The sequence below is a fragment of the Anas platyrhynchos genome, chromosome 25 (genome assembly GCF_047663525.1).
Source record: "Anas platyrhynchos isolate ZD024472 breed Pekin duck chromosome 25, IASCAAS_PekinDuck_T2T, whole genome shotgun sequence".
NCBI classification, from domain to species: domain Eukaryota; kingdom Metazoa; phylum Chordata; class Aves; order Anseriformes; family Anatidae; genus Anas; species Anas platyrhynchos.
The window spans coordinates 934,486-949,831 of NC_092611.1; the positions used below are offsets into that span (position 1 = coordinate 934,486).

A 15,346-nucleotide genomic window follows, 5' to 3' on the forward strand; every position below is an offset into this window, starting at 1 on the left:
CTCGTTAACTCTTTTGTTTGAAAAAACAGTGGCCCTGATCGAGAGGTGCAAGTGAGAGGAGACAATATTCAGTATTTCTCTATGTTGTCATTTATTGGTGAAGATGAAAGTCTGCAATTCATGTTCTTTACACTAGCATGACAAAATGACCACAAGGGGGACTGTCTGGTAGTGAAAAGGAACTTCAGCATGGATTAAAAATCTTTGCCTTTCTTTATTCTGAACTGTTTTTCTTATGGCTGCTAGAAAACCACCACAGAGATTCTCTGCCTTAGAAATAAAACTGCCCAGGCTGTTCTGATAAACCTGTAGGGTTAAGGCACTTCTACCAAAACAGATTTCAAAAGGCAAGAAGTCAAAAAGCAACAATTCAGTAATCTGTGTACGCTTCTATATTAAGTTTTAAGATAACCTGGTTTATATTTAGTTCACACAAATTAACCAAACATAGCAGCATACAACCTAAGAAAAGCTTAAGAAATTTATTAGATGCACAGATAAAGTGCTGTAACAGAGAAACTTGTGTAAATCTATTCTAAAATAAATAAGGTACAGTTAAACCACCTTTGACTCGTTTTAACACGGAAAGAAATAACCTAAGTTTTAATCATTTGAATTTTAAGGTCAAGGTGAAATATACCATAACTATAACAGTGGTTGTGATCTGTATCAACTATTTGAGGCTCCTGTTCCTCTTGAGGTCTCCCAGAAACAGGAAGGCTATTGCAAAATGTATACATTAGACATAGTTCCTTTTACAGAAACATTTTTGTAATAAAGTCTGGTTGCTCAAATACATGTTAAAATATTTAACAAGGAAACAATTTTCTCCTGATCCAGTCGATCTTTTAAACAAGACGATGTATTTTTGCTATGACGCAGCCCACAGGAGGGAACAGAAGTAAACATCCTCCTTAACTGAAGACTGTTTTGCTTGAAGAACTAAACTATTGCATTATTATATGAGAGCAAGAAATATCCATTTGGGTTATCCCTTTCTCCAAACATGGTGCCCAGTGATACATGTATTTTTGCCTTAATCTCAAAGGCCCGTTTGTCTCCAGGTAAGGTACGTTAAAAAGAGATTCCCTTTAAGCATCTTATCACAAGATCTCTTACTGCCTTTCCATCCGGGGAAGCTTGTGTGTTAAACTGCCCTTGGAGTTTTGGATGCTACTAGATTTCTGTGCTCTGTTATCCATAATTTCAGGCACTTCGGGGCTAACATGGCTGTTTAAGTCAATGCAATAATATTACCGATATATTCAACACTCAGAAGAGTCACCACAGTTTCGTCACACACTCAGGATTTCAAATTCTTCTTCCAATTCAAATAGCTTGTCAGTAGATTCAATGAGTTCTGTAAAAAAAGATAAAGAAAAAAATGCTTCTAAAGACATGCCTGATTTTGTTCACTTAAAAAAAAAAACTTTGAAAGACGCATTCCAGAAAAGTACTTTGTAAGAGTGAAAAAAAAAAATCTGTGCTAGCAATTGTATGGCTTGTTTGGATACATGCCTGCTATATATTGCTTGACACTCACAAAGGATAGTTATTCTACCTGTGATTATTCTTTTATTTGCTAACGAGGAACATAACATTGCACAATTAGGCTTTTAATCGGTGCCTTACCTGCTCCTGTGGTTGTCACTTCTGGTTTTGTTGGAGGTATGAAAGGAGGCCAGTGTGGCGGGTGCTTCTGGACCAGCTCAAACATCCGTAGACTCTGCTGCTTTAGAATCTCCTGAGGACAGAATGCTTTCATTTTAAAAGCTGGCTCGGGAGACGCTTCAAACACAAAACGTGTCTGCTTAATTGAAAGTGTTTTTTAATTACGCATGTCCATCAGGAAAATAAAGTCTTTATACAGACATACTGTGAAATCCAAGCACCATGGTCTCTGTAATACATCCCTAGTTAAAACACATCTGGAAGACAGATCTCTTGAACTGTACTACAAATTATCAGTCTTATCATCTTTTGATATCAGCTTTGATATCTGCAAACCTGTAATTTTGTTGACATGTAGCAAGCACACTAGGAATGTACAATATTTTCTGCTTTTTAAAAGAAAGTTGCTTGCATAGAACTCTCCTCAAGTTTTCTGTTGATCAATAGCACAAAAGACAGATCTATCAGCTCCTCCAAACGGGAAAAAAAAAAAAAAAAACGCATCAGATTTTGAAGGACAGGTTTTGGTCAGGAAAAAAGGTGTTCCTGAAGCCAAACGCTATTCCTCTTCAAAGAGAAGTTACCTTCTGTCCTGTATTTCAGTTATTTACAAACTGATTTTTTTTTTTTTAAATAAATGCCTTTAGAGGTTGATGGTACTTTACATTCAGACGTCTGGTGCTTAGCTTAACAGCTGCATGCAGAAACATCCTCAAGTCTGTTTCCTGTGGCAGCCAGCACCTTCTGTTCTCCCTAGATCAGCAGGAGCTAGAGGCCTGCAGCACTTACAGAATCAGATCTTTAAGATAGCAGGGACTAACAGTCATAATTAGAACACGCAATCTATTATGTCAAACAATAAAAAAGGATCAGGAAGCAAATCATTGATACATCACTACAATATGGCAGTTAAACCTTAGTCATTTAGTGAGAATTAGAAGTTAAAAGCAAGTGTCACCCAGTAACACCTTCAAGTGTGGATGTTTACACCCATTTTCCAACTGGCAGGGTTTGTGGCTGGTAAAGTGCTGAACAATTTCCAATTAGCAATTCAGTAGTATTGCCTTACCCTGATGCTTTAATGCATTCTTCTCCATGGCTCATACAATTTGTATACAAAGGAAAATGCAAAGGAAAATTTTACAAAAAACAGACAATAAAAACCAGACTTTATAAAGAACAAATCGAGATGCTAAGTTCCCACTCTTACCTTTTGTACAAGACTACACCGGTTATCAAAATCACATTCTTCTTTGCAAAAGAAGCCCTTAGGGGAAAAAACAAACACACAGAGTTTTACCTTTGCAGATGGTAGGTATGTGGTACCAGCAGGTAAGGCGGTTTGACCTCTGATACAGTAATGCCCTGTACGATCAGTAGATATAAGACTCCAAATATGTGGCAGCTCTAGGGAGAGAACCCACGGGGAGAACAAGGCCCTGCAAACCCCTAACGAAATAGTCAAGCAAAAAATAGCAGCAGCTCCTGTGTGCTCCTCCATGGAGCGCCACCCAGTTCCTACAGTCCAGGTATCAGCAGAAGCTGAAAACTTGTAGATGATGGACCACCTAAGGAACATTTCCATTCTGGTATCTATACTGAAAATATTTGCTCTTCATTATGATTTTGTCTGTCTCGTTGCATCATGCCACATTTTGCACACTTACGTAGTTAAGTATTAAAACAAAACAAAACAAAACAAAAAAACTTTCTAAAAAGCAGCAGTATTAAAAAACAGGTATGTGAATGAATGACAGATACCGGTATCTTTACAGATTGTTTAAAGCTTTAGAAACACATCCCACTGGTGACAACTGCCAATCACCCAATCACAGGATACTGGCATGGGATCAGATCCAATTTTTTCAAATACCACAGTACCCCCATGACATTTTGGGTGAATTACAAATAATACATTTGTATTTGTAATTTGGGGTGAAATACAATAATTCCACTTAAACATTTTCAACTTATGATATAAAGTAAGTTTAAGTAACTTGTCTAGAGGTGACCAAACATAAAGTAGTGATAGAATAAAACACGTTAACCTGTTTCAGTTCCTTGCTCTGACCATTATAATGCCTCTTGAAAGAAGTAAAAGCTGCTCAGTAAAGAAAACAAAGCGAGCTCCCTACAGTACAGACAGCTCCCCACTTGCCCTAAGATTCTCCATGTAGTTATGTACAAACTACTATGTGTTGATCACAGAAGACAGCTTTGTGATCTTGGTTCTGTTCAAGGAGATGCATTGCTGCCCTTACCAATGTAGAGAGACATTACTTTGAGATAAAGTACATGCATTCCAGATTTCCTGACACTTACTAAAGCTACTGAAGGGTCCAAATTCATGATCTTCATTCTATGTGGGGCTTCCTGGCAGTGGAAACTCTCATCGTCAACCGTGCCATTTTCTTCTGAATCTACAAAGCTTTGAGTGGTGTGAGGGTCCAGATAGATCAGCTCATTGCCTGGATGGGTAAAAGCCGTATGTTAAAAATAAGCAAGTGACATTAATAAGCACTTGGTCCAGAACTGTAAAATAGAAATTAGATTGCCATTGCAGTCAGTATAATCTAGACTTTCCAGCTAGGGATTCTTTAAGAGAATCGGAAGGTTTAGACACAGCGTTTCCCACAGGGTATTTAGTATAACTTCCTATTGTCACCTATTACTGTAATTTTTTGGGTGGTTATGTTCTATCTTTGTCGCATACTTTTATTTTTCCATGTGAGATCCAGTACTTTTTTTTTTTTTTTTTTTTTTTAAATCTCAAGTGTTGTAAACACTAACATTTGACAGATTAAAAGGTACAGGATGTTCACAGATGCAATCTGTAATCCCATTAGGCATTCATTCAGAAATTGGAACAAAAAAGCCTAACTAAAACAGGTTAGGTTTTACAAAAGGACAAAATAGGGTTGCAAAATTTTGGCCCAAAGTGGGGTGAAATCTGAAGGAATGCATTTTAAATTAATTAGAGCAATACTTAATAACAGAAGGTATGCAAAAGGTGAAAAAGATACTGCTATCAGAAACAGTTTTGAAATACAAGAAAATAAAAGTGACATTTGACCAATACACTTGTCAAATGCTATCAGCTATTCTCAGTATGTTGCTCTTGTTGATGTCATCACTTATTTTTACACCTAGCTTTGCTGTTAACTTTCTGCTCCTGTTAAGGATCATCTCATACTGTTTCTAAACTCTTTTAGATATGCTTCTTCATTTATTTTATTCTATTCTCATCTTTCTTTACTTCTAGAGGTTCACGCTTAGACCCCTTACTATTTCCCCTTCAAAAAATGTTCTCTTTTGATCATCTGCACATTTGGAATAAGTTTCTTTTTTCCTTACCTAAAAATCCTATGAAATAATAGGCATTCTTTGGTTTCCCTCCTAATGCTCCCAAAGACTGTGGCATCTTAAAGCATTCCTAGGAGTTCAAAAGGAATAAAGGAAATTGTCATTCATTTCTTTACTGACATCACAGATACCCAAACTTATTTGACAGTAACGAGCAATGAATTGAAAGAAAACCTTACTTTAAATGCATCAATATATACGGGATTTATGTGATTTATCCCTAGTCGTAGAGGTATAATAAGCAAGAGGGCTTTCCAGCCTGTGCAGAGGCCTCCTGCCTTCTTGCTTCGGCCAAGAGCACTTCTGTGCAAATGTGCACTGCTGTGGGACGCGCTGCTGCTCTGAGGAGGGGACCAGCACATTTTTTCTGCGGGAATAAAACTAGAAATCAGTCAACGCACAGAGGAACACAAAGCAGATCTTCCTCTCAGTAGTGAATTAAGCTAGTTTGCCAGGGATCTTTATAGGGCACCCAAGACAAAACGAGCCGGGCATGGCAATTACAGCTATTTAGTAGAAGTAATTCTAGCAGACAGTATGTGCTGGCACGTCCAAGTGAGACGTTAGATCAATGATTGGGGGATGACAATTTAAGACTGCAGTGACATGTCCTATTAATGTTATTAATAGTGTCAAGCTTTGCCTATAAAACGCCAGAGAAATGAAATGGCAGCAATGATGACAGTAGAAATTCTTCAAGGAGCTCTTCACATCCAGTGATGTGAGCACGAAGTTGGCATCAGGGATCAAAAAAACACAACTGAGTTTGTATGTCCTTCTTCCCTCTTCTTACCCTTGCAAGACAAACCCATGGCCCCCCAAGTATTTGTTCATGTTTAGATACATGCTGGCAAATGGAGTCAAATCAGAAACTGTTACCAGAAAACTGATGAGGTGTCACTTACTGATGTCGTCAATGACCACCGTATTGCCCATAGATACATAAACTGCTAATGAATTCCATTCATCAAATAAAGCAAGCTTCCTAGAAAACATTAAGGTACTAATTAATATAAACTAGTTGGATCAAAAGGGTAGCTTTACACTCAGAACCATTTATTTATTTTTTTTTTCTTAAGAAAAAACATCCTTTCTGCATTTTTTAAAGTCTCCATGTAAGAAAAAGAAAACTTTAAACATTAAATGTTTAATATCTTTAGAAAAATAGGTACTGAGTGGTACCAGGAAAAACATATGCGCTGCACCATGTGCAAACTGTTTTGTCTTACTGCTAAGTGCAGTGACAGTAACAGTTCAACTACATCAAGTTTATTACTTTTTATTGCACTCGACAGTCTCTGCACTGGGTTCTTGCCCAATTGTGTCTTTTCTCATCTGGAAAAGAAAAAAATTCCTATGCCAGTTTTGCAGATTACTTTTTGCTTAAGAAATTCCACTGAATTCAGTGGAATTACTTCTGCCTGAGCCTGCGTGCACAGCAGAAATGGGGCGTTAAAAGCTAAATCAGCTAAGGGTTTGGGGCACCAAAACTTCAGTGGGAGACAGCAGCACACAGTTTTATGTCCACTTCTGCAAAATCCAAACCTTTGGGGAAGGGAGCTACACTCTTAAGCTGCACTGGCAGAATTAGCTGTTTCAAATAAGCCAGAAAGAAATGGGGGTGAGCGTTTCACCATGAAAAACTTGGCCATGAAAGATCTGGAGTCCAGGGCATGCTTCAGCTCCCCTCCCTCTTCAGATCATGTGCCTGTTCCAGGGTGTCAAAGACTTGCTGCTGAGCTCACAGGACCTGTAGCCTAGCCCCTGCCTGAGGTAAGACACCTCCACGTACCCCTGGAGAACTGAGCAGCCTCAGTTCCTTTCAGTGTGGCTCCCAGACTATGAGGAGCTGCCCATCTTTATCCAGTAGCCTTGCTGGCAGAACTGCTGCTCAGAAAGGGAGGAATTGCAGCTCAGTTCCCTCCTCAGCCGAGATGGCTTCTCTCTGATGTTTCACACCACCACTCCGACCTACACGGTGGCACTCTCGACCTGCCAGAGCTGTGCCACTGTGCAGAAAGGAATATACGTCTGTGGTGTGACTGGTGAGGGCATGCAGACGGCATAGCAGGAGACTTTCCTGCAGTTTCTTCTCCTCAGGCTCTTCCTTTATTAAAATTTAGAGGTCACCCATTCCCAACTCAGTACCTGCACACCGAGCTGTGGCATGACATTCCATGCTGCACTTGTAAATAGATGGCAAGTACATTCCTGACTGTGGGACAGGGGGAGATGCAGCCTTCAAAACTCTGCCTGGGCCTTGTCTTGGCTGCCCCAGGGGAGTACGTTCTGAATGAGACTGCTATGATCTCACTTACTTTAGTACTTGAGCAACTGTATTTGGTCCAAACCATTCTCCAATTGACTTCCCCTCTCCAACACCCACCTGTGCTGTTTTCACAGTGAAAAAAAGACACACGTACACAAAATCAAAGAAAAATGAGACCATAAAGAATGTGGGAACAATATACAGTAAATACCGTGACTGTCAAACATTCTAGAGTAACTGCAATCTGTATTTAGCAATAACAATTATTTTCTCAATCTATGCTCTTTTCAAAACTTAGGGAGTGCCAGTTTCTTTAATAAACAAAAGGCTTCTAAACTACAATGAGAATTACAAGTTAACAAATGTTAGTGCCCTTTATTACAAATTACAGCAATAAGCTACAAGACTGTCTATTCTAACATTACTGACTCTGGTACCCAAGGCTTACAGAGTTTATCAAGAGCTAGATTCTAGTACATGGCTTTATTTAGGTCTCAGGGAATGTTTCTGTACTACTAGTCTTTGCGCCCATCTGCATACCTTTTTATTTTTGTATAAGCATACACATTGTCTTCACATCCACTTTTTAAAATTATGAATTAACATACTGCAAATTAGTGATTCAACACAGTAGAAATTTCAGTGGAAAAAACCTGAAAGTTTATGTTTGTTCTTACCCATCTGGTGGATTGAATAACAGCAAGCCTTCCTGTCGAGAAAGCATCGTAGGATTCTGTGATATTCTTCTGGTTGTTTTTTGTGTTTTTCCCATTGCCAGTCTGAAAGGAAAAATTGATATAGAATAAAAAATGGTGACGTTTTCATTACACTGATCAAATGTCTAGACAGCAGAAAGCTTTATAATGAGATGTTAAAAGACATTTCAATTCATCTCGAATATTTACATTTTGTGTAGAGCTCCTAGAATTCCAAGCTTGTTATTTATCATCAAGCTGCCCTTTATCATCATAGGCTAGATTGTAAAAACAGGGAAAATAAAACAAAACAAAAACATCAACTGCAAACATATTCTGACGGATCATGCTGCGTGTTGATAGCCATTCCAGTATCTCTGATCTTCCAAGATTATTTAAAAGTACAGGCTGTGTTTAGACCTTGTTGGATTTCTAAGCACCCATTAAATAACAACATAAGATCCATACAGAAAGTCCAAACACTCCACTGGCAGCATCCTGGGATGTGACATGCATGCTTAAGAGCTTGCACCAGGGGGGTTTGGACCTCGTGCTGCTGACAAGTGAGTAGTGAAGAGAAGGGTAAGAGCACTGTCCCACGGTGGCAGGTTTTCCCTTGGCCTCAACTTGGGTGTTACACTAAAAGGTTTATAAAATAATGGCGACAGGATTCCCCATTTGTTCTCCTTCTATGCCTATTTCTCTGCTTCAGGCTGGGATGATTTCACCCAGCTGAATATGAATTGATTCATTAGGAACTGTTACCAGGGCATCAAAGAAAGTCTCACTAATAAATTCAGGGTTTGTGCTTTTAATGGAGTACTTACGAAGAAGCGTCTGCAGACAATACCGAAGTTCCCTCAGGACCAGCACTCACCTCTCCCTAAGTGTCTGCAGATCAGTGCTTGGGCCAGCATCATCTGCCCGCATCGCAGCATACATCCCCAGCCAGCGTCCGACGAAGGACCCGTGCCTCCTGTTAGGAAAGTTCATCACAATCAGTGCAGGCTTTCAACTGGGTGCAGCACCACAGAGGACATTTCAGAGTGCTAGAAAACAGATAGGGCTGCTGAAGCCTCCATGAACTGTCCTACAGATAAAAGGCACAGAGCAAGACTTTGGTTCCATGCTGTTGGTCTAATTCTAATCTCTGCATTGCACAAATAAACAAAATTCATTTATTCCTTGTGGAGCTGACTTACTCTTTTCATTCTTCAAGCAGCATTCACAAACCATTTACTGCATGCTATACAACATGATCACCTGTTTACATACAGACATAAATAAACACTGATTTTAATAATCTTCATGTTTGCATAAACAGTTAAAATGATGCTCAAAATGCGCTGATACTCTAGAAATATTTTCCCAGCCTACGATGCCATCACTTATCTTGCTATTTAATTTAGAACAATGCAGCAAATCTGCAGTATACTCACCAATAGGCGAAAACTTTCTTCTATACGTAAACCACACGTAAACCACAGTAAACCACGCGTGAACACACCTTGGCTTATTGTCTGACTTTGGCTTATGGTGCGTCTGTTGCTGTGTCCAGCACAGTGCAGCCCCTAAATTGCTACCAAAACCTTGCCACAAACCTCAATCCCCCTCTTAAAAGAGACCCTCTTGTTTGTTGCCCTTCTTTCGACACTCTCTAACAGGTTTATGTCTTCATACATATATATACAACAAAACATCAAAGAGCTCAGCAAGGTCCACCAAGGAAAGGAAGCAATGCAGGAGAAAGAAGACAGGACAACAGGGAGAATGGGCAGCATAAGGGAGGAGGCAGCCAGTGGCCTTAAAAACAAAGCCTAAAAAATAACTTCCACTAGTGGGACATAGTGAATTGGAGCTCTGGGGTCTGCATCTAGAGATGTCTTTTCTATTTATCGTCTTGTTGCGGAGATGGGTCCTCTGGCTTTGGTTGTGTTTTTTCATGTTGGGCAATTATCTCCCAAGAAGAACCCCCTGTTGGACAGAAAGGTAGAGGTGTGCTCCAGAAACACAGTGATGGCAAGGAGTCCTCCACTTCATTCTGGCATTTTTTTCCAGCTGGAAGCATTCCCAGTTGTCAACGGAATTGGTTTTGAGGAGTAGGAAAGACAGCATTGCTGGATTTCTGCTTTCTCCTCCATCCTATCAGACCACATCATGAGAGTTGTCTTTGTTTGATGTTCCTATGTCGCGTTCTGTTATTCTATATTTTTTTCTCTCTGATGTGATTTTATGTTCTTCTGTTATGTTATGTTCTTATGTTCACAACAGGACTCCTTGCCAACACCGCCTCACAGACACCTGGGCCAAAGAGCAGGGCCTTGAGCGGCTAGCTCACCATGACAGAGCTCATTTCCTTCCCAGTAGCTGCCAGGTGCCCTCTGGGGGCATTTTGGGGCTACAGCATGGGAAGACTTCCTTGGGGTGGGAAGCCATTGGGCTAGGAAATGGGCAATGTTCCCTAGGAAGGAAATCCCTGGGAAGCAAAAGCCTTGGGATGGGAAGTCTTGAATGGGGTGGGTACCATTCCCTGGGGAAGGAAGTGCTTGGAGAAGTCCTCCAAGAGAGGGGAATTCTTTGGGACGAGGTCTCTTTGGCTGAAGAAACGCTTCGTGTTGATGGGGCAGATTTCGTCTGGGTTGCTGGGAATGTGCCATGCGGTGAAATGGCAAGGATGGGCACTGCCGCTGAGGCCGAGAAGCTGGTCGTGGGCTGGGCAAGCCTTGGGCCGGGCAAGTGGTGGTGTGGAAGCGTCGTGGGCATGGCAAGTGCTGCGTGGGAGGGAAAGCCTGCTGGGGATGGCCAAGTCTTGCGCTGGGCAGCCTGCTTGGCTCCAAAGCCTGCAGTCCTCCCCAAGATGTCGGCGAGGGGCTGGTCAGCCGTTGGGACGGAACCCCCGTTGCCCGCGTTCCCCAAGCAACCGCCCCACTCTCCAGCCACCATGGCAGGTCCAGCAGCCGGCTCCCGCTCCTCCCGGGGCTGCGGCCCTGCTGGCGAGCCCAGCGCCCCAGAGCAACATGCGGCTTACACAGTAACCTGCTGAAATTACAGCTATAACCATGGAGCACAGCTGCCGATCAACACAAGACCACCAATCGCTCACATTTCTAAACTGCTCGTCACAATTCTTCCGTATGTAGGCTGTGATGCTGCTCATTTCTTAAGCACCCATCCATTTCTTCTCTTCCCAGACCCTCAAGGTGTCCTGGTCAAACCACCTCCCTTCCTCTTGCCCCATCTGGCTCTCCCACCTTCCTTTTCCCTCAAGGCTCAACTTTTTTTTTTTTTTTTCAGCATAGGAGCTCCATAGAAGCTGCTGCTGCCCACCTCCGAGTTGACTAGGGCTGAACTACTGAAAAAGAAAAGAAAAGCTATAAGTAATAGTGAGAGATGGTGAATACCTAACCATCTCTTAAAAGCAGGAATTGAAGAGAATAAGTAATTGATAAATGGAGTTAAGATCGGAGGGAAAAAAATCCACTGTTGCAATCAATAGAGTTAAGAAGTTTTTCAAGTACATTAGGAACAAAAATTAGAGTAATGACACAGATCTGATACGGGATGGGTATTGCTTCAGTGAGAAATGATGAAAAAAAACACAACACAACACATGTGTATGTGTTGTTGGGTATTTGTAAAAAAAAAAAGAAAAAAAAAAACAGGTTAATGAAAACTGCATGCTCAATTAGATGATTTTGTTGTCATTGGTATGGAATTGTGGGCTTTACAACACAATATGTGTTATATATACATATTATATATGTTTTATATATGTTTTATATATGTTTAAATAAAATAAGGAAATGATATTTTTTTTCTACGTTTGTGGTTTCCAAACTGTAGTTAATAAACATTAAACAAGATGCAATAGGATCTCGTTAACTCTTTTGTTTGAAAAAACAGTGGCTCAGTTGAAAAAACTGGTGTTCTACTAAGCTAGTGAGTGAACAAGAGAGAAATCCTCTGCTAGATGACTTGACAAATTGGGTCTGAAAATAGTGTTGAGGCAGAATAATCCACGATTTTTGCCTTGGGTGCACAGAGGGATTGGGTGTTGTAGACTTCTTTTATTCTTCATTAAGATAAACATTTTCAAAAATGTGCTTGTTCAACCTTGCTCCCACTGTGTGCATGGGAGGGAGATAACTGAAAGTGGGGAGCGTTGCTTGGATCCTGCAAGTGGCTGAGGTCCAGTGGGGTTGGAGGCTTTCTTCCTCCTTTTGGAAATGCAAAGCAACCCTGCACCTCCCCTGCACTTGCAGAAGGATCGTGACAGCCCAAAGCACAGCGGCTTTGTAATTGCTGCATACACTTCGATCGGATTTACGTGGCAAGGGTTTGGTAGCAGGGGCCTGCAGGGATGGCATCTGTGAGAACAATCCAGACAACAGCCAGCTCCAGATAGCTCCAAAAGGGCCCCGGCGCTTGCCAGAGCTGAGCCAATAAGCGATGTTGTTTGCACCTCTGGGAGAGCAGATGTAAGAAGGGGGAAATACTGCTGCACAACAGAAGCTGGAAGAGCAAGGAGTGAGAAGCAGCCCTGCAGCCCCCAAGGTGAGTGCAGCAGGAGGCAGGAGGTGCTCCAGGCTCACAGCAGCAGTTCCCCTGCGGGCTGTGCAGGGAGAGGCCCCTGGTGGAGCAGGCTGTCCCCCTGCACCCATGGGTCCCCCATGGAGCAGATCTCCACGCTGCTGCCCCCCTGTGGGTGGAGGAGCCCCCGGTGGAGCAGGTGGCTGTGGCCTGGAGGAGGCTGTGGCCTGTGGAGAGCCCCTGCAGGAGCAGGCCCCGGGCCGCAGCTGCAGCCATGGAGAGGAGCCCCCGCAGGAGCAGGGGGGCTGGGGGGAGCTGCCGCCCATCCGTGGGGGACCCGTGCTGGAGCAGTTTGCTCCTGGGGGATGGATGGATGGATGGAGCCCGTGGGACGGAGCCGTGTGGGAGCAGTGCTTGAGGAGCTGCTGCCTGTGGGCAGCCCGTGTGGGATCAGCTGGGGAAGGACGGCATCCCATGGGAGGGACCCCACGGGGAGCAGGGGCAGGGAGGGACCCTGAGGGTCACTCTGCTGAGTCTGCTTTGCCCGTCACGATACTTGTTGAGCCATCGCCCTGTCCTTATCTCAGCCCTGGAGCCCTTTGCATCGTATTTTCTCCCCCTTTCCCTTTGAGGAGGGGGAGTGAGAGAGCGGCCGTGGTGGAACTCGGCTGCCCACCCGCTTCGAACCACCGCAGTTGCAAAGTCCTGGGAAAGATTTCTTTCAAGAAATTAAACAAGGTGTTTAACAAAGAAATGCAGAGTTTCCTTTTGAAGGCTTCCTGGAGAATTGGGCTTCTTTCCTATTCCCAGCTCAGAGGAAGGGAATTGTTGATTTCACCTTCTTTTTTCTGACATGGAAATCAAAGGTGAACTGCTCTACAAGGACGGGCAACGTCTCAGAATCAAGCTCTTTTGCTCTGTAGTCCTTTCTCAAGGAAAAGATTGATCACCCACCTTCCACAGATGTAGGGGAGCAGGGAATAATTTGGGAACTACTCTAATTCAAGTCAGTTTGGGCATAGTGGTACTTCCCTAGCTGTTTCTGAGACAGATGCATTAGCAACAGAGAGTGTTGTGCCGTCACTGGGAGGCGCCTGCGGTGATGACTTCAGAAACAGAACTGAATTGTGTCACCACAGCACTTTGGCAACAGCTGCCTCTGTGCACGTTTAGCTGGGAGGCACAGAGAAGGGTGCTGGATGCGATGAAAGCACGTGAGGATTTGTGGATCTCCCCTTGAGGTGCACAGAGAGGGACCATGCCCTTCTGTAAGTGTTTTGATGCTTGGCTGAGGAAAAAAATGTGGTTTTGTTGTGAATGCTTCATTGTAGTATTCTGTAGTTTGTGTCAAGTCCTTACAGAAGCCTCAAGGTTGGTACTTTGCTCAATGATGGAGCTGCACAGAGTGAGAACAGACCCAATGTACGGGTGAGGGCCTCTGCACGTTCTCTTCTTCCTACAGACCATCAACAAATAAGGGGAGACAGAGAAGAGTGTGCTGTGGTCCTCCCATAGACCGCAAGTACTAAAGCATAAACAAGAGGCTTAAAAGTCCCCCTGTCATGTTAAAATTCAGGCAGCAATGGACTTCCTCACACGGGCTGGCCTGTCGACTAGTGTCTCAGGCTGTGGCGTATGAAGATGCACTCCATCTGCTTTCAGGGTAGCAATGGCAGTGGGCAAGCTGCCTGACCTTAACATTTGTCATTTCATTTCTCACCTGAGTTTTGGTGGTTCTCCACGATTCATTCTTGGACTAGAAAAAAAAAAAAAAAAAAAAAAAAAAAAAAAAAAGTGAATTTGGATCAAAATAAAAGGATAAAAGGATTTCCTTTCCATTAATTACATGTTCTTACCTTTGTAACAGATTTGGTTATTGACTTAGAAGGCAAATATCTGGCCAGACTGCAAGACTTGTGCTCGCAGCGTGGGACAGCTCTCGTAAAGGTGATTCAGGGCAGTTTCTGGAAAACAAGACATCAGATCTCCCAAACAGCTTTCTTTGTGCTAATGTAGGAAGGGTGAGTAAGTGTAAAGGTAAGAGCCCAGATACCGTAAGAAGCAGAAAGTGTGAAGGAAACTTCCTTCTGGCTGATACAGCTCCATATCTAGTTGTCAAGTATGAAGAGAGCAGTGCTAAGTTTCTTGGGGAGAGGTAAAAAAGAAGAGACTGGGAGATTGTAAAAGGAAAAAGTGGGATTCCCTATTTCAGGAAATCCTAGGAACTGGAAATAGAGATTGGAAGAGTGCTTTAAGCCAAGACAGACATGTTTTAAAACTAAAACCTAGGAGTTGAATGAACCAAGAAATGAATCCCTTTTGATTATGCAGTTGTGTGCAGTGTTATCTTGGGAAATATGGTTTCCACATAAAACGTATCTGGGGCTTGAAGTTCTCCTAAGGCCCTTCTCTGTGTATTCCCTACTGTTTGGTAAGCGCTGAGGTCACACTGCAGACAGCAGCACGTCCTCTCCCCACTACTTAGCTGTCTGTTCTCACAACACGTCTAGGAACAGAATGGCTTGGACACAACTGCGCCTAGGATCGAGTTCATTCAAGCTGCTGGACGAGGTAAAAGCTCTGGACAAGCGAAGGGGAGGGAGGGATGGGTGGACATACAATATGATCACTTTAATCTCATTTCTCTAAGAATCCTGGCTGAGAAAACAAAACAAAACAGAATCAAAAAGAACAGAACAGAACAGAACAGAACAAATGAAGCAAGCAGCTAGCTTGCTGGAGACATTGTCTGGGAAGCAGTGAAAACACTTGCAAACAAAAACACGTCAAAGGACTAACTCTTTGAGCTTAATTCTAA

At 42.6% G+C, this 15,346-nt stretch overlaps 1 protein-coding gene and 1 long non-coding RNA gene across 2 annotated transcripts; both read right to left on the reverse strand.

The window, feature by feature from the left end:
* Positions 1–637: 637 nt before the first annotated feature.
* Positions 638–5,409, reverse strand: LOC139999421 (cysteine protease ATG4A-like). Its single transcript, XM_072027640.1, has 6 exons — positions 5,214–5,409; positions 5,026–5,104; positions 3,994–4,139; positions 2,882–2,938; positions 1,633–1,744; positions 638–1,360 (listed from the first exon to the last, which is right to left on the reverse strand). Exons 1-6 carry the CDS (start codon positions 5,394–5,396, stop codon positions 1,296–1,298), a joined length of 642 nt encoding a protein of 213 aa, XP_071883741.1. The 5' UTR covers positions 5,397–5,409; the 3' UTR covers positions 638–1,295.
* A 1,916-nt stretch (positions 5,410–7,325) lies between these two features.
* Positions 7,326–9,005, reverse strand: LOC139999422 (uncharacterized). The gene is made up of 3 exons (XR_011804886.1): positions 8,876–9,005; positions 7,981–8,082; positions 7,326–7,425 (listed from the first exon to the last, which is right to left on the reverse strand). It is a non-coding gene; the product is annotated as an uncharacterized lncRNA (long non-coding RNA).
* Positions 9,006–15,346: the final 6,341 nt, after the last annotated feature.

Excerpts from the sequence above, each read along its gene's own strand:
- LOC139999421 (XM_072027640.1), bottom strand. The coding sequence starts at position 5,396 with ATGTGCTGGTCCCCTCCTCAGAGCAGCAGCGCGTCCCACAGCAGTGCA. Across the intron at positions 4,140-5,025 it reads TTATTTCATAGGATTTTTAG|GCAATGAGCTGATCTATCTG; the intron begins GTAAGGAAAAAA and ends TTACCCATCCAG. Across the intron at positions 1,361-1,632 it reads AGTGACAACCACAGGAGCAG|AACTCATTGAATCTACTGAC; the intron begins GTAAGGCACCGA and ends CTTTTTTTACAG.